Raw genomic sequence first — 22,300 nt, 5'->3', positions numbered from 1 at the left:
GGCGCCCAGGGGAGCTGGCACCCTCGCTATCTGGACCGTTCTATGAGATTGGCGCCGTCTACTTTAACAAAAGGCGGCCAACAGATAACAATTGGTCGTATACTGGATTTCGCTGTAATAGCAGATGGTGTTGTGTTGCAGATTGGTCTTCCAGAATGCAGCTATGTATGTAAGATAATCAGCTGCTCTCCCTTGATGATTTTGCTGCAGCAGGGAGTTGGCACTTTGGTCAGCCCTTGCTGTCCTTCTAGACTACTGTAGAAGTATAGCAATAGGCGAATCTATGTAGTGGCTTACCTCAGCCATGTAGTAGTTGGGGGCTAAAATCAGCCATGTACATGTACTAATGTACCACATAGTTGGTACTAGTATTGTATATATACTCATTGTTGTAGAAAGGATATGGGAAAACACCTCACCCCTAATGAGGGGGGTGACCTCTATTATATAGCCAATCAGGCTTGATATATATGGAATACAATCAGTGTACATGGAAGGAATGAACAAGCTTCCTAATACACATATATACTTCCTAATACCCGCCCGCAGTCGTAGCGGGAGGATCACGGACGCAAAGACTGGACCGAAACTCAGTGAACAGTGGAGTTGGAAGACCCTTCGTCATGATGTCCGCGAACTGGGGAGAGGACAGCACATGGAGGACCCGGACCTCACCCAAGGCCACCTTCTCACGGACAAAGTGGATGTCAATCTCGATGTGCTTCGTGTGCCGATGATGTACCGGATTGGCTGTCATGTATACTGCACTCACATTATCACAGTAGACAACAGTGGCCGAAGCGAGCGGGACATGAAGCTCCTGGAGAACTTGGCGCAGCCAGCAACATTCGGCCACAGCATGAGCTACAACACGATACTTTGCCTCAGCACTGGATCGAGACACCGTGGTCTAGCGCTTGGAGGACCAAGACATTAGGTTGTCGCCAAGATAGACGCAGAAGCCGGAGGTGGAGCGTCGAGAGTCAGGGCAGCCAGCCTAGTCGGCGTCGGAGTAGGCAATCAGAGACTGAACAGAGCCTGTGCCGATGTGAAGTCCGGAGGAGAGTGTGCCCTTCACATAGCGCAGGATGCGCTTGATTAGGGCCATATGGGGCTCGCGCGGATCATGCATGAAGAGGCACACCTGTTGAACCACATATGCCAAATCTGGTCTAGTCAGGGTGAGGTACTGAAGGGCCCCAGCAAGGCTTCGGTACTCAGAGCCGTCCTGGAGCTTGGCGTCGTCCTGTGCTGAGAGCTTGGCATGAGTGTCAACGGGAGTTGCTGTAGAGTGACACTCAGCCATGCCAGCACACTGAAGAAGATCCAGGGAATATTGTCGTTGAGACAGGAACAGGCCCTGGGAAGAACGCGTCACTGAGATGCCGAGGAAGTGATGTAGGGCTCCAAGATCTGTCATGGCAAACTCGGAGTGCAGGCGGCCCATGATGTGCTGGAGAAGAGTCGTGGACGACGCGGTGAGGACGATGTCATCGACATATAGCAGCAGATAGGCGATGCTCGGCCCCTCTTTGTAGACAAAGAGGGACGTGTCGGAGACAGAGGCGACGAAGCCGAGCTGTCGAATGTAGGAGGCGAACCGCTGGTACCACGCCCTTGGTGCCTGCTTTAGTCCGTACAAGGACTTTTGGAGGAGACAGACGTGATCTGGAGCGGCAGGGTCGACGAAGCCGGGAGGCTGCTGGCAGTAGACAGTCTCAGCGAGATGGCCGTGGAGAAATGCGTTCTTCACGTCTAGCTGGTGGATCGGCCAGGCGCGAGAAGCGGCGATGCTGAGGACGGTCCGTATTGTCGCTAGTTTGACAACCGGACTGAAGGTTTCATCGTAGTCGATGCCGTGGCGCTGGGAGAAGCCTCGGACCACCCAGCGCGCCTTGTGCCGGGCGAGTGACCCATCAGCATGGTATTTATGCCGGAAGATCCACTTGCCCGACACGACATTGGCACCGGGCGGCCGTGGGACGAGGCGCCAAGTGTCGTTGTCCATCAGAGCCTGGAACTCGTCGACCATTGCAGCACGCCAGTTGGTGTCAGCCAAAGCACTGCGATAGTTGGCCGGAAGCGGAGAGAGCGATGATGGCGAAGCCATCAAGCCCTGGTAGGACACCCATGGAATGGCCCCAGTCACAGTCCGAGTGACAGGCCATGTAGGAGCAGGAGGTGGCGACGATGCCAGGACAGCAGGCGCCTGAGGTGCCGCAGGCGCAGGAGGCGGCGGCATAGGTGTGGGCGCCGGGTCTGCTGGTGCCAAGACCATGGGCGGCGCTGCAGGAGGCGCCGAAGCAGATGCCGCAGCCGTCGGTGGCTGCCTGGTGTAGTGATGAGGCAGGGGCAGTACCAGCGGTCTGGTAGACGCCGGGCGGCCGGTGGAACCCCCAACTGCAGGAGCAGGGACGACGTCCAAGCGGGCTGGTCCTGCAGTGGAGGAAGAGGGCGGCGCCCCGCCCGCAGACGGAGCGCGGTACACTACTGGACCGCGTACCAGAATGGCGGGGTCGTCGTCGGGTAGTTCCTGCAAAACAGCGGGTGATGGCCGCGGCTGCGCAACGTCCGAGGACAGAGCGACCGAGGCAAGAGTAGGAGCAGTAGAGAGGTTCGACAATAGGAAGTCAAGCTGTGACGGGTGAGTAGGGTGGGAGGAGAAAGGAAAAACAGACTCGTCAAAGACAACATGGCGAGAGATGATGACGCGACGGGTGGATAGGTCACGGCAGCGGTACCCTTTGTGGGATGAAGGGTAACCGAGGAAGACACAAGCTGCAAATCGAGGAGCAAGCTTGTGGCGTGCCGTGGCAGAGAGATTTGGATAGCACAGACAACCGAATACACGCAAGTGAGAGTATTCGGGGGGCTGGGAATAGAGTAGTTGGTAGGGAATGTTATTCTGAACAGCAAAACAAGGGCGCCTGTTCAGAAGATAGGTGGCGGTGGCGAGTGCCTCGGCCCAGTATGGGGCGGCCATGGAGGCATGAATCGGCAAGGTGCGAGTGACATTATTAAGGGTGCGGAGGACATGCTCAGCTTTCCCATTTTGAGGAGAGGTGTAGGGACAGGAGAGGCGCAGGTGGATGCCCCCAGAAGTCAAAAAAGATGTGAAAGTCTTGTTGACAAACTCGGTTCCGTTGTTAGCTTGGATGCTACGAACGGGAAGACGGAACTGTGTAGTGGCATATGCACAGAAGGCTGTGATGTGTTTGGTGACTTCAGATTTGTGAACAAGAGGAGTCGTCCAGCAGAAATGGGAGAAATCATCCAAAATGACAAGGTAGTAGCGGTAACCAGAAATGCTAGGTACTGACATCACAATGGACTAACTCAAAAGGAGTGGAACTGCGAGAGCTGGAATTAGAGAAAGGTAACCGCACATGTTTCCCTAATTGACATGAATGATGCTCGCTGTCTAAGTGTAGTGATGGCAGCAGGACCAGGATGACCGAGACGGAGATGCCACAAACTGGATGAGATGGCGAGACCGGCATGGGGTGCCGCAGAGCTGGCGGCTGGAGGAATGGTGTAAAGATCGCCGGTGCTATTGCAGCGAAGAATCTCGCGTCTGGTCGGAAAATCCTTGACAAAGAAACCAAAAGCGTCAAACTCGATGGTGCAGTTATTATGTTTAGTAAACTGACGAACGGAAATCAAATTACGAATTAATGAAGGGACAACAAGGATGTTGTTAAGCTGAAAACTGGAGGTGGGGGTGCTAAGGGTAGAGTTGCCACAGCATGTGACTGGAAGGGTGTGTCCATTACCTACAGTAATGGAGGAGTGAGATGGAGGGAGGCGGGAAAGAAGAATACCATCCGTAGACGACATGTGACCGGAGGCTCCTGAGTCAACGACCCAGCCACCATTGTGCAGCGCCATCTGGTTCAAGGCAGCGACGAGTCCCGCTTGATCCCAGGTGGGCGCCTGAGGGGGCGCCTGGGCGGGGATGTAGGCAGCGTGGGCCTGCGGGGGTTGGCCCAGAAGACTAAGGGGCGCCAGCCACCTCTGCCCTGACTGCCGGCCTGCTGGAAACCTGGAGCGCTGTAGGAGTTGGCGCCAGGACTGAAACAGAACCACGGGCCAATGGGGCGAGGATTGCCGAATGGGGCCTGGAAGCCGCCGCCGCTGCCGCTGCCGCTGCCGCCATTGTTGCTGCTGCCGCCGGACAGAACAGGTCCAGCAGGTCCAGCAGGTGGGCGACACCCGCCTGGATAGCCAGAGGAGGATGAAGCATGGCCGGCAAGTAGGGCGGTGGAGTTGGAGACCTTCTCCTCGTTAGCGAGGCGAAGTTCCTTCAGAGCCAGCATGTCCCGCGCCTGGTTGAAGGACGGGAAGCCGGTGGCGGAGTTGGCGATGTCGTCGGCTGTGGTGGTGAAGCTGGGGTTGAGGCCGCGGAGGAGATTCAGGACAAGCTGCGAGTCCTGAACAGGGTGACCGACGTCGCGGAGGCCGTCGGCGAGGGTCTTCATGCGGCCGCAATACTCGGCAATGGTGGAGTCGCCCTGCGTCATGGAGTGGAAATCATGGCTGAGGAAGATCGCCTGAGACTGCCTGTTGGCGCGGAAGAGGCCCTCAATGGCGAGCCAGAGGTCCCGGGCGGTCTGGTTGTCGTCGGTCATGGCGAGGTCGAGGACGGAGTCGTCGACGGAGCCAAAGAACCAGGAGCGGACGCAGCAGTCCGCCTGATCCCAAGCAGGATCCTGGGGGCGAGGTGGCATCGTGCCATCGATGTGCGACCGGAGGCCGAACTTGCCGCACAAAGACTTGAAGTAGGACGCCCATCTGGAGTAGGCAGTGGACTTCATCGTCAACGTCACGGGAATATGGGACTTGACGTTGACAGTGGCATATGGTTGGACGGTGGGGGAGATGAAGCCATCGCTGCCGGGCGTGGCGCCGGCAGGAACACCAGAGAAACTGCCGGTGGCAGTGGGCGGCACAAAGGTGCCACCATTGGCAGCAGGAGGCGGCACATGGCCAACAACAGGGGCTGTGGAGGCGGTGGCCATGGCACAGCAGGCCAGAAGAGGAGGGGAAGGCGCAGGGAGGAAGGAGAAGAGGGCGCAGGGAGAAAGGAGAAGGTTCAGGATCTAATTAGCTGATACCATGTAGAAAGGATATGGGAAAACACCTCACCCCTAATGAGGGGGGTGCCCTCTATTATATAGCCAATCAGGCTTGATATATATGGAATACAATCAGTGTACATGGAAGGAACGAACAAGCTTCCTAATACACATATATACTTCCTAATAATTGTAATGCAAGGAAGAAAAGCAGTTCAGTTGCTGCACTAGCAGACTTGTGCTTGTGCTGTTTGCTCTGTTCTCAACCTCTTCTTCTACCTCTATTCGTGAATTGTAGGTGTGGGTGAGCTCTTTGCTCACCTATGCAGGAGTTCGATTACCAACAATGTATACCTGGTTTTTATGTAATACAACATTGTATTCCGTTTCAGTTTGTGCTTCACATGATGTATTACAAAGCTTCACTTGATGGTTCCCATTTTATTTTGCCTTACAAAATTATATGTACCTTATACCCATCATTCTAATTTCTATCAGAGGAGGAACTTGTTTCTTCTTTTGCTCTAAAACTTTCCTATCCATATACTCTTCATATGCTAGTTCGTTAGTTTGTGAGTTTCTATACGAAGTTCGCAAACTAAGCCATGATTCAAATTTATAGCAGATAGATCCGTCGAGCATTCACATGGAAAGGGCGGCAACAAGTGAATGGAGGGTCTTGCTTGGTCGCATGGGGTAAAGTCCAGCGTCCACTTGATTTGGGAGGGCTAGGAATCCTCAATCTTGAGATCATGAGTTGGGCCTTGCAAGTCCGATGGCTATGGTTTGCGAAAACAGATCCAAATCGATCTTGGAAAGGGCTTAACATACATGTCCATCCAAATGCATGTGCGTTGTTTGCTATTGCTCTCGAATCAGAGGTGGGCGATGGTAATAACACGCTTTTTTGGTCAGATAGATGGCTCATGGGCTGCTCTGTAGCAGATGTAGCGCCTCTGGTGGTTGCTAACGTGCCTTCAAAAACCCGTAAGCAACGCACAGTAGCACAGGTCTTGCATGACCAATCCTGGCCTGCAGATATCCAAGGAGGACTATCACTAATAGGGCTTTTCGAGTATTTTCAGCTGTGGGATATGTTACTGGATATACATCTGTCCCAGGAGGAAGATGTGCATATATGGAAACTAGATGGCTCGGGTAATTTCTCCTTCAAATCTGCTTATTGTGCTTTCTTCAATGGAGCAATCCCTTTTGAGCATTGGCGTCGGCTATGGAAATCTTGGGCTCCTTCAAAATGCAAAGTTTTTCTTTGGCTCGCCATCCGGAACCGGTGCTGGACAGCGGACAGACTTGCGAGGAGAGGCCTTCCGCATCTGCCCAAGTGTCCGCTATGTGACCAGGAGGAAGAAGACATTCAACATCTGCTCACCACATGTGTGTTCTCCCGAGATTTCTGGTTCCGGGTTCTTGCACCTTTGGGCTTAAAGATCGGGTTCCAGGTCGTCATGAAATGTCTTTTGCAGATTGGTGGAGAAAAGCAGTGAAAAAGATTCAGAAAGATACAAGACAAGGTTTGAACTCGATTATCATTTTGGGCGCCTAGGTAATCTGGAAACACCGTAATTCATGTGTTTTTGACGGCGTGCGGCCGTGCATCAACGACCTCCTCCGGATGTTCAGAGAAGAGCAACACCTCTGGTGTCTTGTTGGAGCTCGAAGTCTGAGAGCATTGGATCAAGGTCAGGGAGACGAGCTGGGGCTGTCTTAGTTTGTTTCCTCACTCTTTCTAGGTCAGGTCTCATCTCTCCCGTGTTTCTTTCGAGTAAGTCCTATTCATGTAAAATTCAACCCCTCATGGCCCGGCTCGGAGTGAGGTGGTGGTGATTGTAAGGGGCCGGTTCTTTCTCTCTATAATACAAAGATACGAAGCTCTCCTTCGTATTCGAGAAAAAAAGAATTTTGATCAGAAACAAATGGAATCCACCATCCATGTGTTCTCTGCAACTGAAAAATTATGGTACTATACCATGTAATTGGGCATACACAAGTTATGTAATTGGCAATTGTTCAACGGGAGGAACAAGAATGCAGTACAAAAAATTTGGTATGATGATTGCAGTCCGGACAGCAGCCTAAACACATATTTCTGCTTGACAGAAGTTATACAAGTACAAATGTATTTTTTTACTGGAATCTCCAAATGTTTGCTGCCGTTACTCTCCGTCTGAGCAACTTTTGACAAGTTAATCTTCTGGTATTTAGCTGGGACTTGAGGGGTTTCACATCTCCTCGCCCTTGGGTCCAACGTTAGTTAGTTTGTTGGTCGAGGCTGTTTGGTGTTTGCAGTCTTTGGCGAGTTTCTTTTTCTTTTTCCTTTTCTTTTTGTGTGTTATCTGTCTGTGTGGCGGGGTTTGTGTGCTGTTGTTTGGGTTCAATACCATTTTCTTCTTCCTAATATATTAATACACAGATCTCCTGCGTATTCGAGAAAAAAAATCCCCCCTTAGGCCCTAGGAATTCTTGGTCATGTTTGGTTGTCTTTTTTCGCTGCAGCCCATGGAGCTTTTGTGCATTTGCGATTGGGCCGTTTGGGAGGTGTCCCCTCTCGAGTCAGGTTATGTTAATTCAACTCGTTGTACTCTCTCTTAATGAAATGTCATGCAGCTATCCTACGCCAGTCGAGAAAAAAAGGACTGATCCTACCAATGTCCATGACCATGAACAATAATACATCTTCAGGAAATTCCAGTTTTATTTATGAACACAATAATCATCCTAGTGAACAAGAAACTTACAGTTTTCTCCCCTGAAGGGCTAATGTGCTCCACATGAAAGCCAATGTCCTGTCAACAACAAATCTGTCTCTTAAGGGAATTGTGAACTTGATTAACTAATGCATTTCAAGAGCTTCAAAGCCCTTTTTGAGGTTACAGGTCATGCATTTTTTATTCAAGAAACATGAAGCATTAGCCAGCACATTATTTACACAGTAGCATCGCACATTTCTTTTTGGTAGCAAACTACAAGATCATGTATTATCATCAGGATAAGAGTGACCATTATTACACTGATATCACTGTTCCAATATTATCATTGTTCTAGGCTTTGGCATTTCTTTACATTTCAGAATATCTCATTTATTTTTTTATTTATATAGCCTCTTTTACATAAACCATATATTTCATAAGCACTCACTGAAGCCTTCTCAACAATACAAATGTGCCATGTATAGTTAAAGATATAAAATACACAATAAGAATCATGATCTGTTTCAGAGTAGGGAATCAGCATAGTACCAATACCATGTTGAGGGCCCCTTGTTGCAAGGAGAAATCCCATGCAATGTATGAGTTTAGAGCTTCAACACTCAAAATGACCTGAACAATGTAAATGACAATTGTTAAGCAAATCAAGACCATCCAAGAATAAAACATCAACTACTTACAACTCCATATCACTGCATCAAGGGACAAGAAGCCATAAGCATCATATATTACCAATAAATAAAGCAAATAACTGAGATCAACTAGACCTGTGTACCTCATGTGTCTTTCCAGCTGGAATAATAGTTTCTTTGTACTCGTCACTTTTCCTACCAAAAGAGGACGAAAATATATTTCAGTTCTGCAAGCTTGTTTTGTACATATTAGCACTATAAGCTAAAGTGCTTAGTGGCAAAGCGCATCAGATTGCTGCTAAAAGGAGAAAGTACCTTGCATCCATGGCACCTGCATCCTCAGCTGATATAAAGAATGGTGTATTCACAAAGACCTCACTGCATAGTGTTGACTCATCAGTTGAAATAGAATAATCATGAAAATATTTTATAAGCAACTTTCCTTCCTATAGAGCTTTAATGAACAGAACTGGTAGATTGGTGATGTTTAAGTATGTCATGACCTCTGGTGATTTATCTAGCTAATAATGGTATGGACCTTCGTCCATGGGCTCAAAGAAATTGACAAAAAATTGTAAGAATTTTTTGTGGGGGAGGAAAGAAGCTAGTGGCAGTCATTGCTTAATCATGTGGCCAAAGGTTTGTCATTTAAAATAACTTGGAGGACTTGGCATTCACGACCACAAATCATTCGGTTGGGCTTGGCCGTGGCTAAAGCGGAGTGTGCCCAGCAAACCTTGGGCAAATCTGCCTATCCAAGTCAGTAAAGAGGTGGCTGGCCTCATCTCTGTAGCAGTGATAACAGAGGTGGGGAACGGATCAAATACATATTTTTGGAAGGACAAATGGCTGGATGGCAAGGGAATTCAGGACATAGCACCTCTTGTATTTGCACTGGTCCCTAAAAGGAGACTAAGGCCCTGTTTGGTTGGGTTTTTGGCTTTGGCTTTTGGCCCCAAAAGTCAAAAGCCCAACCAAAGGGGCTGTTTTTGGAGGGTGCTTTTTCAGAAGCAGCTGCTTTTCCGTAGTTCATTTTTGAAAGCTGGTTTGACCCTGCTTTTGGCTTTTGGCTTTCTGCTTTTCGAAATTGGTGGAATAAAAAGCTCTTCCATAGTTGTTTCAAGAGAGATAAAGATAAAAGGTATATTTTATACTTGTTTAACCAAACAGCTTTCAGCTTTTCTACAGCTCACAGCCCACAGCAGCTTTTCCACAGCTCACAGCCCACAGCAGCTTTTTCCCACAGCCACAGCTCAACCAAACAGGGCCTAAATAAGCGTACTGTGTTGGAGGCCCTCGCTGAGAAGAAATGGGTAGAGGACATACAGGGGGAAATTGGTATGACAGCCTTGTTTCAGTACCTAGATCTTTGGGACGTCTTGAATTCGGTGGAGTTGAACGAGAATATCCCTGATAAGCATATCTGGAGGTTCTCTTCTTCGGGAGAATATACGGCAAAGAGCGCTTACGATACTCTATTTCAGGGAGCAATCTCCTTTGAACCTTTTGAGAGAATCAGGAAATCCTAGGCACCCCCCAAATGCAGATTTTTCATGTGCCTAGTTGCTCACAACAGATGTTGGACAGCGGACAAATTGGCAAGGAGGGGTCTCCCTCATCCGGAACAGTGCCTTCTCTGTGACCAGCATGAGGAAAATATTCATCATCTTCTTGTGGGCTGTGTATTCTCAAGAGATTTTTGGTTCTCCCTCCTGTCACATTTTGGAGTTGCATCACTTGCTCCACAACCTTCTGACCAATCCTTTGATGAATGGTGGAGAAAAGTTGATTTGGCTGCTAGCGGAGATTTGAGGAAGGGTCTGAATTCTCTAGTCATTTTGGGAGCCTGGAGCATTTGGCGGCATAGAAATGATTGCGTTTTTAATGGTGCAGCCCCAAATGTTCATATGGTTCTGGCGTTGGCAAGGGATGAAGCTCACTGTTGGAGCCTGGCAGGAGCTAAGGGGATTTCCCTGCTCACGGCCAGAGGAGCAGTCTAAAGGACCGCTGTAGCTGTTGGGTCGTCTTTTTGTTTTAACCGGTGATTTAGTCTCCTTGTAGTTTTGAGTGGGTGTGTGTGTGGGTTTGGGTCTATGTACGACTCTTTCTTCTTCTATTAATACAATGATGCGCAGCTCTCCTGCGTGTTCGAGAAAAAAAAAGATGGCTGTGGCTAGGGCTAAAACTCAACCGGATAAACCTTGGGCTGAGTTTCATATTCAGGTTCATCCTTCAGTCCAAGCCTTCTTGTCTATGGCTTTGATATCTACTGTAGCAGAGGGAAAATCCTCTCTTTTGGACAGATAATTGGCTGCAAGGTATTCTATTTGACAGTTAAGCCTAGTTGCTATGTATCTTGTTTAATGTTTCCTGTCATTTACTTTTCAAGCTTCTAAGCCTTGTATTACGAATATGCTCATCATCCACTTTAGCTGGGCCTGTTCGGCTGGTATTAAAGCCGACTGATAAGCCGGCTGAAGCTGTTTTGTTGTGAGAGAAAAACACTGTAGATTCTAGCTGATAAGCCGACTGATAAGTTCAAACGAACAGGCCCTATATGTTGGAGTAGGTAGACCACTTAGCTATATAAGCTGTGGTAAGGACCAACTTGTATCCCAAGTCTTTGCAACTTCAGATTCAATCCAAGCGGCCTATGGCCAAGCTGCCCTCTGGGCTTACCAAAATCTGAGATCCATTTGTGATTGTGGGCAACACTATTGCTTCCCTAGCTCCTCACATTTATTTACTGGTGTCTAAGAGGCAAGCAAAATGGCATACTGTACATGCAGCTTTGGTTCAGAATAACTGTGTTGTGGACGTTTTTATCAGAAAACAGTATGTCTGCAGAAACAAGACGGCTGAGGCATCCACCAGTGAGTAGGATAGTTATTAGTTTGGATAAGTTTGTTTTGCTTGGCACTTCAGATTAGGAAGTTGTAAGCAATTTGTTAGATCTGGCTCTACTTAAGGACAGCAACACTTGTTAGGATAAGCAGGAATCTACTATACCTAAATAGGAGGAACCCACTAGCCTATTTTCCTGCGATTTCGTGAAGCCACGTCATCCAGGGGTCCCACCACCACGAGTCCTCGTGCAGCAGCCAAAGTCATCATGTTCTAAGTTTCATCCGTTACCTCTCGTGGGCTGTTGGTCACTAAAAAAGAATGCCGGTAGTGGGATTAGATACGTTAGTGAAGCACCAAACAGAGGCTGCAGGTCACTTAAAAATATTGCCGGTAGTGGAATTAGATGTGTTTGTAAGACGTCAAGCAATAAGAAGTCGCATCGTCAGGTTCCGTTTTCTGCCCCATCACATCCCTTCCATTTTCTGCCTCCAGACATGGAATAAGCTGAGAGATGATAGTTACGGGTTGTGCTTCCTGTCCTTCCTGTGTGCTCGAGGGCCCCAAAGCATGGCAGATCAAGCAGCAAGCATGAACAGTTTGCGCCCAGGAGGTGTGCTGGGCACACAGGTAGACAGCCAGGAGATGGCTTCGCCGGACCATGGAGCCTTGCAGCCCACGCCGCACCTTGTCACGAGCACCGAAAGAGAGCTGTCACCCTGCGCTGCTGGTGTTATCCGCCCTCACCAGCCGTGCGCGCTTTCTGCCCCAGCGGACATCACTTCTCACAGTTATCACCTTCAAACCAGACGTGCACCATGTGCGCCCTGAAGCCAGCGATGGGAAGAGGATGGACGCACACACTGAAGCCTGAAGACACAGGCGGAGGGAGACTGATGAAGCCTCAAAGAACATGCATGACAGTGTGAGACAGGATAGGTGAGAGATGCTCAGTTTCTATGAAAAAGTTTTTTTAATGGTCCAGCATGTATATGGAAACCACGTGATGATTTATGGGCTCGGACTGTCCTGAGATTGCATTTCAACATATCAGTGAGTGATTGAGCGTTAACCAAATCAAATTATCTTATGTTTTGTTCATTTTATCGTCGTTAATATTTTCTATATGCTTTTCTATTGTGTGAAATCTTTGTAGAATGATTGGGTACTAATGAATCTACATTTATATTAGTTGTTTCTAATTATTTTTCGATGAATATGCATATCTTTTCCAAAAGTTTTATTGCTCCTCAGTAAAAATGCTCCAACTAGTAAAAATGCTCCTCAGTGGGAAAGAGTACATGTTCAAGAATAGGGGCAGAAACACTGGTGGAGCATTAAGGTTAGACATCACTGAGTTGATGAAAATTTTAACAAATGCAGTAGAAGTGGGACGATGCACCATTGCTTGTTTCTGGGCAGCTTCCATTTGCGCTAACATGTGATTCTCAAATTGTTGTACTTGCATAGTAGATGCAGATGACGATCCTTGTCCCCTTGCAGGGAGGTTAGAGGCCTGATTTTGTTGCTGAGCTTGCTCTGAATACTGAACAGAACCTTGAGGCCGAGCCGACTGAGTAGTATTTTGAAACCTTTCAGATTCACCTGATAAGGCAGGTCCCTCAAAATAGTGTGGGTTACTATTGTTAACTAACTGATTGTCTTCATTCTGAAGGTTTGTTGTCTTGTTTGGGCTTAGGGACCCATTTAACACTAGTGCTTCTGGGCCTCTTAAAGCAGGATTTGGCTCGATGCCCATAACTGAAGCAGAACCAACATCTAATTTGTCCTGAGCAATCTTTAACCAGATGAGCCGGACTTAAGCATCTGAAGCAAAAGGTTGCATGACTTAAAAAACTGAAGCGTTCACCATGGGGAGTGTTAGTCGCTGAATTCTCACTCTTGAAAGTAGCAGAATTCTTACTCTCATCGAGAGAGGATGACACTAGGAGTTGGGACAATTTTCTGGTTTATTTCTCAATGCCATGCCAACCTGAGGAGTTGGGGATACATATTTATAGGCTGCTAGCCAGCCAAACATATGCCAAGATGCTAGTCTAAGATGCTAATATGTTGTCCTCTAAGATGCTGTCCTAAGATGCCTCTAAGATGCTGTCCTAAGATGTTGTCCAGTCAAGATGCTGCTGTCCTCCAGTCCCTGCTGTCCTCCAGTCAAGGATGCTGGGCAGCAAGACCACCATGCTGTTGCAGCCCCACAAAGACTGCTGCAGCCCCACAAAGACCACTGCAGCCCCACAAAGACCACAGAGACTTATCCCATCATTCTCCCCCTAAGTCTTGTGCGTCGTCTTGCGGGAAAGTTGAACCATCCCAGTCCTGGAGCAGAGCTGAAGGAACTTGATCCTCCCAAGGGGCTTGGTGAGCAGGTCCGCAAACTAGTCCTTGGTGTTGATGTAGCTCGCCTTGATGCTCCCTTCCTCCAAACAACCTCGGATGAAGTGGTACCTCACCCGGATGTGCTTGCTGCGTTCATGAAAGACGGGGTTCTTTGCCAGGGCCAGAGCGGACTTGTTGTCCACCCTGAGCTCCACCGCTCTAGTATCTCTACCGAGGAAATCACCAAGCAGTCGAGCGAGCCAGAGCGCCTGAGTCGAAGCGGTGGAGGCCGCTATGTACTCGGCCTCGCAGCTGGACAGGGCCACCACCTGCTGCTTGACCGACTGCCAGCTAACGAGGCACTTGCCGAGGAAGAAGAGGATCCCGCTCGTGCTCTTGCTAGTGTCGATGTCGCCGGCGTGGTCGCTGTCGCTGTACCCGACGAAGTGTGCAGCCCTAGGGCACCTAGGGTAGTAGAGGCTGTGGTCGAGAGTCCCCGCAACGTAGCGGATGATCCTCTTCACAGCCTGCTGGTGCTCCGTTGTCGGTCGCTGTATGAACCGACTAACGTAGCCGACGGAGAATGCCAAGTCCGGCCATGTGTGGGCGAGGGTAGCTAAGGCTCCCCACAAGACGCCGGTACTGCGTAGCGTCCACCTCCTCCGTCGTGCTGTCGCGGCTCAGCTTCAGCCTCTCCTCCATCGGAGTGAGAGCTGGGTTGCAGTCGGTGAGCCCAGCTAGCTCAACGACGCGCTTGGCGTAGGCGGTCTGTCGAAGCGTGATCCCGGAGTCATCCTGGTGCACCTTGATTCCCAGGTAGAAGGAGAGAGACCCTAGGTCACTCATCTGGAAGGTGGCCTTCATCTCTTCCTTGAATGCCGCCACCTCCGCATCCTTGGTGCCGGTGATCACCAAGTCGTTGACGTAGACACCCACCAGCAGAGCATTTCCTCCACTGCCCCGTCGGTAGATGGCCGCCTCGTGCGGGCTTTGCTCGAAGCCCATCCCCTTTAGCGTGGAATCCAGTTGGCATTCCACGCCCTCGGTGCCTGCCGCAAGCCATTGAGGGCCTTGTGCAGGCGGAGCACCTTGCCCTCCTTGCTGGGGATCGCAAATCCCAGCGGCTGCACGTAGACCTCCTCCTTCAAGTCGCCGTTAAGGAACGCCGACTTGACGTCCATGTGATGAACACGCTAGCCCACCTGGGCAGCTAGCGCAAGGAGGAGTCGCACGGACTCCATCCGTGCCACGGGAGCAAAGGCGTCGTCGAAGTCGACCCCCTCTTGCTGCACGAAACCTCGTGCCACCAAGCGAGCCTTGTGCTTGACGATGGCACCGGCTTCATCCCTCTTCAGCTTGTATACCCACTTAAGGGTGACCGCGCGGTGACCACGAGGAAGGTCAGCAAGCTCACAGGTGCGGTTCTTCTCAACCGCATCCATCTCCAACTGCATCGCAGCGCGCCATGCCGCGTGTCTCTCAGCCTCTGCAAACGACCGAGGCTCGTCGTCGTCACACGCAAGGTGCAACTGCGCCTCCAGGTCGTGAGGCACCGGTCCCGGCACCGGCTGGTCGCCGAGAAGGTTCTCCATCGTACGGTACCGCAACGGCTCGCCGTCGTGGTACGCGTCGATGCTCTCCTCGTCGTGAGAGCAGAGTAGCGAGCTCAACCGGGCTATGCTCGACACGAGCTGGTGTTGAAGTAGACGTGCCCGGAGAGGTGCTTGTCGGTGCTGGAGTGTGTGGCGGTGCCGGCTGTGGTGGAGCCGGCGAAGAACTCATCGTAGCCGGGGTCCTGGCTGGAGAGCGTGGTGCGGTCGGAGTAGCGGGCGCCGGGGTCGGTGGAGGCTCGGGGACTGGGGTAGACACGCTCGTCGAAGAAGAGCAGCCTACTCCCCCAGCTCCCTCGAGGTGGACGTACTCAACAGTGAAGTCGTCGTACGTCGGAGCCGAGCCGCCGTCCACCGCCTTGTCCCACGCCCATCCTCGCCCTTCGTCGAACACAACGTCGCGCGCCGTGCGCACACGCTGTGTCTTCGAGTCGAGGATGCGGTAGGCCTTCGAGCCCTCCGCGTAGCCGATGAACACTCCCGGAGTGCTTCTGTCGTCGAGCTTGCTGATGTGGCCAAGCTCCTTGGCGAACGCGAGGCAGCCGAAGACCCGCAAGTGGAAGACCGCCGGCTTGCGCCCATGCCAAGCCTCGTACGGCGTCCTGCCGTCGAGCGCCTTGGTAGGCGAGCGGTTGAGGATGTAGACAGCCGACACCACCGCCTCTCCCCAGAAGACAGACGGCATCCCCCTCTGCTTGAGAAGGGCCCGAGCCATCCCCACAACCGTCTGGTTGCGCCTAGTGGCGCTGAATGCCCTCATCAGCGCAGTACGACGCGAATTCAGCCGCCGTTGTCGGTGCGCAGCACGCGCAGCTTGCGGCCGCACTCCGCCTCCACAGCAACCTGCGCGCGCCTGATGGCGTCCGCAGCCTCTCCCTTGCTGCCGAGGACCATCACCCACATGTAGTGGGAGAGGTCGTCGACGAGCAGCAGGAAGTAGCGTCGTTCTCCCGGTGTGGCCGGTGTCACCGGGCCACACAAGTTCCCGTGCACAAGCTCGAGCCTCTCCTTGGCTCGAAAGCTCGCCCGCTGGGGAAAGGGGAGTCGCCTCTACTTCGTCAACACACAGACGTCGCATAGCTGCTCCACATGGTCGAGGCACGGCAGGCCTCGCACCATCTCAGTGGCACTGAGCCGCTTCAGGGCCTCGAAGTGAAGGTGCCCGAAGCGCTCGTGCCACTGCCACGCCTCGTCGTCCCGACGAGCAGCAAGACAGAAGGGTTGTGCCACCTACACGTTAAGGACGTAGAGTTGATTTGCGCTTCTGGATACCTTGGCAAGAAGGCGACGACGGCGATCCCAAATCCTCATGACTCCATCCTCAACCACCACGTGCGAACCGTTCTCATCCAGCTATCCCAAGCTAATGATGGAGTTCCTCAATGCGGGGATGTAGTAGGCTCCGGTGAGCAGCCTGTGATCACCAGACACGGTGGTGAAGATGACAGAGCCGACGCCCTTGATCTCCACGCCGGAGGCATCCCCAAACTTGACGGAGCCTCGAACGCTAGAGTCAAGCTCAGTGAAGAACTCCCGTCGACCGGTCATATGATGGGTGGCGCCGATGTCGAGGCACCACCCGTCAGTCTTGTCGTTGCCGGAGCTGTCGCCGAGGAGGGCGTGTGCTTTTGGCTCGTCAAGGTGGAGGAGAGCCGCTGCGGCCTGTGCCGCTGGAGGTAGCTCGATGCTTGCATGTGCCATGAACAGAGCTGGCTCCTCCGCCTGTGCGACGTGGGCCTGGCCGCGTCGTGGCTGTCGACAGTCCTTGGCCCAATACCCAAGCTGGCCGCAGTTGCGGCAGGCGTCGTCTCGTGCCGGCTTGTGCCTGCCGGTGGCGCCGCCCTGGACGCCTCCGTAGGCATCACCCTCGGCACGTCCTCGCGCCCTGGCCTGGGCGTCTCTGCGCGCCTTGAGCGGCTTGCCACGCTTGCGGCCGCCTGTGGCGGAAGAAGGCTCCCCCTTCTTCCGGTCACCTTGGCTGGCAAGCCACTGCTCCCGAGTGAGAAGGAGCTTCCCACCAGTGGTGATGGGCCCCGAGAGAGACTGTGGCTCATCGCTGTCGACAACCTTGAGGCGACCTATCGCCTCCTCGATCGACATCGTGGAGAGATCCAGCAGAGACTCGATCGAGCGAGCCATCTACTTGTACTTCTCGAGGACGCAGCGGAAGAGCTTTTCGACAGCTCTCTCCTCGCCGTAGGTGTCATCGCCGAACTGCACCATCTTCTGCAACAAAGTGTTGAGACGGAGGGCAAAGTCATCAACGTCCTCACCTGGCTTGAAGGCCAGGTTCTCCCACTCCTTGCGAAGTGCCTGCAGTGTGGACTTGCAGGCGCGGTCGCTGCCGATGCGTGCCGCAGCGATGGCGTCCCAAGCCTCCTTGGCAGTCCGCTTGTTGGTAAGCGAGAACTGCAGCGATGAGGGCATCCAGCGCCCGTCGATCTAGGTCGTAGTCGACATCGCCGTACCGGACTGCCTCCCACATGTGACGCACCTGGAGCTTTACCCTCATCACCGCAGCCCACTCGACGTAGTTGGTCTTGGTGAGGGTAGGCCACCCACCGCCGGGACCAACATCCCTGACAACAGCTTGGAGCCCGTGGTAACCACGGTACCGATCGGGGGAGAGAGAGCCACGCTGCCTGTGACGGCCGCGCTCTCCATCGACCCGTCGGTACCGATACGGGGAGAGAGAGCCACGCTGCCTGTGAAGGCCGCGCTCTCCATCGACCCGTCCGCCACCGTTGCCGTGCGCGCCTCATCCAAGAGCGCCATCGCCGTGCGCGCCTCCTCTAGGAGCGCCGCCGGCGCATCTGTGCCTGTCTGGGCTGCCGCCGCGCTCGTGGGCGTGCGCGGCTGCCCACTGCGCCTCCCGCGCTCGTCCTGCCTCCCTTCCCAGCAGCTAGAGGTCCGCGTCTGCGCTGTCATCAGCAAAAACGAAGCTGCTGATGCTGCCGCGCAGGGCCTCGACCTCTGCTGCCGCCGCCGCTGCTTCCGCCTCCGCTCTAGCTGCTGCTAGCTCCGCCGCTGCCAGCCTCGACGCCCTTGCCACCGCCGCAGCGGTCTCTGCCGCCGCTCGCTCGCGTTCCTCTGCCGCGGCAAGTTCGGCCTCCTGCCGACGCCGCGTGCTCGAGGCGACCGAGCGCTCAGACTGCCCTGCGGACATGACGCGCTACCGGGGGGCTGCTGCGTGGGGAGAGGCCTGCTTCCGCAGAGGGAGAGGAGTGCACAGGAGCGGCCGGAGGAGCTGCTGCTGCCAACAGCTAGGGCTGTTGTGGGGCTGGGAGAGAAGATGAGCAAGAGATGCTCAGGCTACAGGATAATACGCCTCTGATACCAGTTGTTAGTCGCTGAATTCTCACTCTTGAAAGTAGCAGAATTCTTACTCTCATCGAGAGAGGATGACACTAGGAGTTGAGACAATTTTCTAATTTATTTCTCAATGCCATGCCAACCTGAGGGGTTGGGGATACATATTTATAGACTGCTAGCCAGCCAAGCATATGCCAAGATGATAGTCTAAGATGCTAATATGTTGTCCTCTAAGATGCTGTCCTAAGATGCCTCTAAGATGCTATCCTAAGATGTTGTCCAGTCAAGATGCTACTGTCCTCTAGTCCCTGCTGTCCTCCAGTCAAGGATGCTGGGCAGCAAGACCATCATGCTGTTGCAGCCCCACAAAGACCACAGAGACTTATCCCATCAGGGAGTAGGCACGTCATTAAACCTTGCTGACGGCTGGGTGTTGGTGGCATGATCAAGGTTGAGGTTAACGTGGAGATCTCTTTTGAGGTTTTGAAAAACCTTATGGATTGGAACATCAGCCATCCTAGCTGTCGAAGGGCCAGAGGAGCAGGCATGATCGACGAGCAGAAGAAACTGAAGCTTTCCCAAAAACATTGCAGGAGCCCCCATAACAGGGCAAAAGATAGCACCAATCTTGATCACCGAAGAAAGCTCCCTGGGATGAGATTTACGAACAGGAGAATCTTGAGTCAGCTTTTTATGGAAAGAAACCCTCTTGGAAGACATCTTACGCTTGCTTTTACGGTTGATCACAGTTGACCAGCTATCCTTCTCTTCCTTTTTCCATTTTTTATGTTGGAGTTCCGAGTTTTCACCTCCATCACGCCACATCTGGAAGTAAATGTCAAAGTGATCAGTGGTAATCCTCTCAAGAGCACGAACCAACAAACCCACATGCTTTGAGGCAACAGAGAAGCGGAAATGTCGATCTTGCACATAGGAAACATGAAATCCGGCAGGAGAGCCACCCAGGCAACAATGAAGAGCCATAGCAACCGACTCTTCAGTCAAACGAAAGAGGTATCTTTGGAAAACCACAAGCATGAGGAAGGAGCCATCCGGAGACGAGGATGGGTGATGCACTGATGAAGAGAACTTGTGAAGAACTTCAACTTGGAATCTCTTACCAGGGGAGAAATCCCCGTCCTCCACCAACTGCGCAAGAGCAGGGCCCTGCTCAAGTTCGAGGGCACCAGGGGAGCAAACCTGCCAAGCCATGGAGGAGAGCTCAACTCCAGCGGAGGTCTCGCCGGGAGTGGACAGCGAGCCATGGAGGAGAGCTCAACTCCAGCGGAGGTCTCGCCGGGAGTGGACAGCGACGACGAGGAATCAGCAGCGGCGATGGGGGGTGCAGACCGCCAGAGGACTCATACTTGCTTGCTTGATAGGCCGGGACACAAGGAGAAGCACGCGGGGCCATGTCGAGGCGCAAGCGCGGGCTCGTGCGGGGGAAGAGGCGCGCAGCCGCGCGAGGCCACGTCGAGGCGCGGATGTGGGCGCGCGGGGCCACGACAAGCAACGCAGGCACGGGGGCGCGTGGCCACAACGATCGGCGCAGACCCAGGGGCACACGGAGTTCACTACGGAGGTGCGCGAGAGGCCGCTACGGGAGCGTGGGTGCGTGGGCCTAGGCCCACGAGGCCTCCGGCGAGCCGGCGAGCGGCGGCGGCGGCCCAAGGGAGCGCTCGGACATCAAAATGGCATCTAATTACTCTCCTCAAAATGGCATCAAGGTATTAAGTTAAATAACAACTCAAATTGAAAACAAAATTAAACTATGATAAATAATTGATTATGTAGCATATGTGTGGCTGGAAAGAAAAATGCAAGAACTTCATTTGTCTTGAACCATACGGGTGAATTGCTTCCGCCACTGAAAATTTTAAGGCACGATTTGACTTGTGTACTCTAGAATATAAATATATAATACAATGGTTTGTCACTACTTTGGGATTTATTTTGAGTTCTTAAAGTAATACTCCCTCCGTCAAAAATATAAGGTGCGATTTGACTTGGTGCGGTCTCCATAATCATGATTTGACCACCAATTACTCTTATAATTTATCAGTTGTGGCAACAAAAGTTTAATCCTTAGGGAGTATTTCTAAATACAAGTTGTAGCCCCCTGGCTCCCTCTTGTCCCCCACTCCCTATTTGTACAGTGGTGTTGTTCTTTTGTTGTTGTTTTTTTAATAAAATCCTTACAGTGGGGGTCTCCCCTGCTGTATTTAAAGTTCAAAAAAAACATTTGAAGCACAAACTTTTCATATAAGTAGTCTAGTTGTTGATCAAAGATAACGAACTTTGAATTTTGAAATACGTGCACGCCTTATATTTTAAGATGGAGGGAGTAATTGTCTTTTATAATGAGAATCATATTTGGCCACTACTTTAAGATCAATCTTCTTTCAGAGATTACAAAATGCCCATTCACAAAATAAATTTTGGTTAAAGTAAATTTCCAAAAACTGGAAAGATATCAAATGAAAGTTTGTGGTTACCTTCGAAATATAGATGTAAAGTTTTCTCAATATATAAACTGGATAAGGAAGGGCGGGCCTGGTGCAAGCGGTAGAGTCTTACCGCCTGTGACCGGAAGATCCCGGGTTCGAGTCGCGGTCTCCTCGCATTGCACAGGCGAGGGTAAGGCTTGCCACTAACACCCTTCCCCAGACCCCGCACAGAGCGGGAGCTCTCTACACTGGGTACGCCCTTTTTTTATATAAACTGGATAAGGAAAGTACTTAGAAAAATATTTAAATCTTAGATAAGTTTCTATACAACATTTGCACAATTTGAGCAAAACCTCCACTGAATTTGTACTAGTTTTATGCAATTTTTCTTTACTACTTCGAAGATATGTTGACTGTTAGACTTTCTGTTGATTTGTCTCAAATCTCAACAGTCAAGCAGTTTTGACATAACAAAGTGGTAAAGAATTAAGCAGTGACAAAATAGTTGCAAATGAGATAAGGGATATTTTGCAATTGTAGGAGGGGTGGGGGTGGGGACAACCGAGAGCGGTTGGGGGACGCTAGTGAGAGATAGAGGTCAGGAAGTGGCAAAAGAAAAAATAATTGATGAAGCCCTAGAGCATCCATCAGGGAACATTGGTTATCAATATGCTATTGAACAAATTATACATTTAATGACGAAATATAATTACCCAATGAATTCAGTGAACTTCAAAAACTCCTTGGTGTAGATAACCACAGCTTGCTGCAACACAGCAATGTCATCCTTCTCTCTGTTCATTTTAGTGGCAGATAATTATTAACTAGAAGGATCACATTGCTGCTAAAAAACAGTTAGTCTATAATGTTTTCTATAGCTCTAAGAGAAACTGTCTAAATGGTTGCAAGCAGAACTTCTCACATTTTCCTCTGTCCATATCGTGCCAAAGAGACATGCAGATACAACCGAATTGCAAGCACCAGTTTTGTAAGGGTGTAAAGGGCTGGACCATAACGTTCTCTTTGTTCTTCCATAGGTCTGAAAGAAATTTCAGATTGTAAGATAAAGTACTCGCATCATGAGCATTATGCATTATGCATGCAGTTACTTCACCTACACCATTTTAAATCTGATGAAGGGCACTATTTGCTACTCCCTCCATTCCAAAATGTAGGTGTTTCGGTTTTGTCCTAAGTCAAACACTCAAAACTAAAGTACCACCAAGCCTAGAAAAATGTAGCAAAATTTCCAACACCAAACCCACCATTGAATATATTTTCATAGTATATTTGTTTGGCATTGGAAATATTGCTATG

At 51.1% G+C, this 22,300-nt stretch overlaps 1 protein-coding gene across 5 annotated transcripts in view; it reads right to left on the bottom strand.

Annotated features, from left to right (window-relative positions):
• The window catches only part of LOC136518804 (uncharacterized), a 58,593-nt gene that overhangs the window by 20,746 nt on the left and 15,547 nt on the right, over window positions 1-22,300 (bottom strand). For 3 of the 5 annotated variants that reach the window (XM_066512494.1, XM_066512492.1, XM_066512490.1), the window contains 6 exons: window positions 21,906-22,022; window positions 21,697-21,777; window positions 8,749-8,811; window positions 8,577-8,628; window positions 8,333-8,413; window positions 7,832-7,879 (listed from right to left, as the gene is read on the bottom strand). In XM_066512494.1, coding sequence (XP_066368591.1) covers window positions 7,832-7,879; window positions 8,333-8,413; window positions 8,577-8,628; window positions 8,749-8,811; window positions 21,697-21,777; window positions 21,906-22,022 — 442 coding nt within the window. The remainder of the gene's footprint in view (window positions 1-7,831; window positions 7,880-8,332; window positions 8,414-8,576; window positions 8,629-8,748; window positions 8,812-21,696; window positions 21,778-21,905; window positions 22,023-22,300) is intronic. The other 2 variants (XM_066512491.1, XM_066512493.1) reach the window with 2 other exon arrangements.

This window comes from Miscanthus floridulus, chromosome 17 (assembly GCF_019320115.1).
Source record: "Miscanthus floridulus cultivar M001 chromosome 17, ASM1932011v1, whole genome shotgun sequence".
Classification (NCBI taxonomy): Eukaryota; Viridiplantae; Streptophyta; class Magnoliopsida; order Poales; family Poaceae; genus Miscanthus; species Miscanthus floridulus.
Note: the sequence above shows the minus strand (reverse complement) of the source record. Positions and strands in the feature narration are given on the sequence as shown.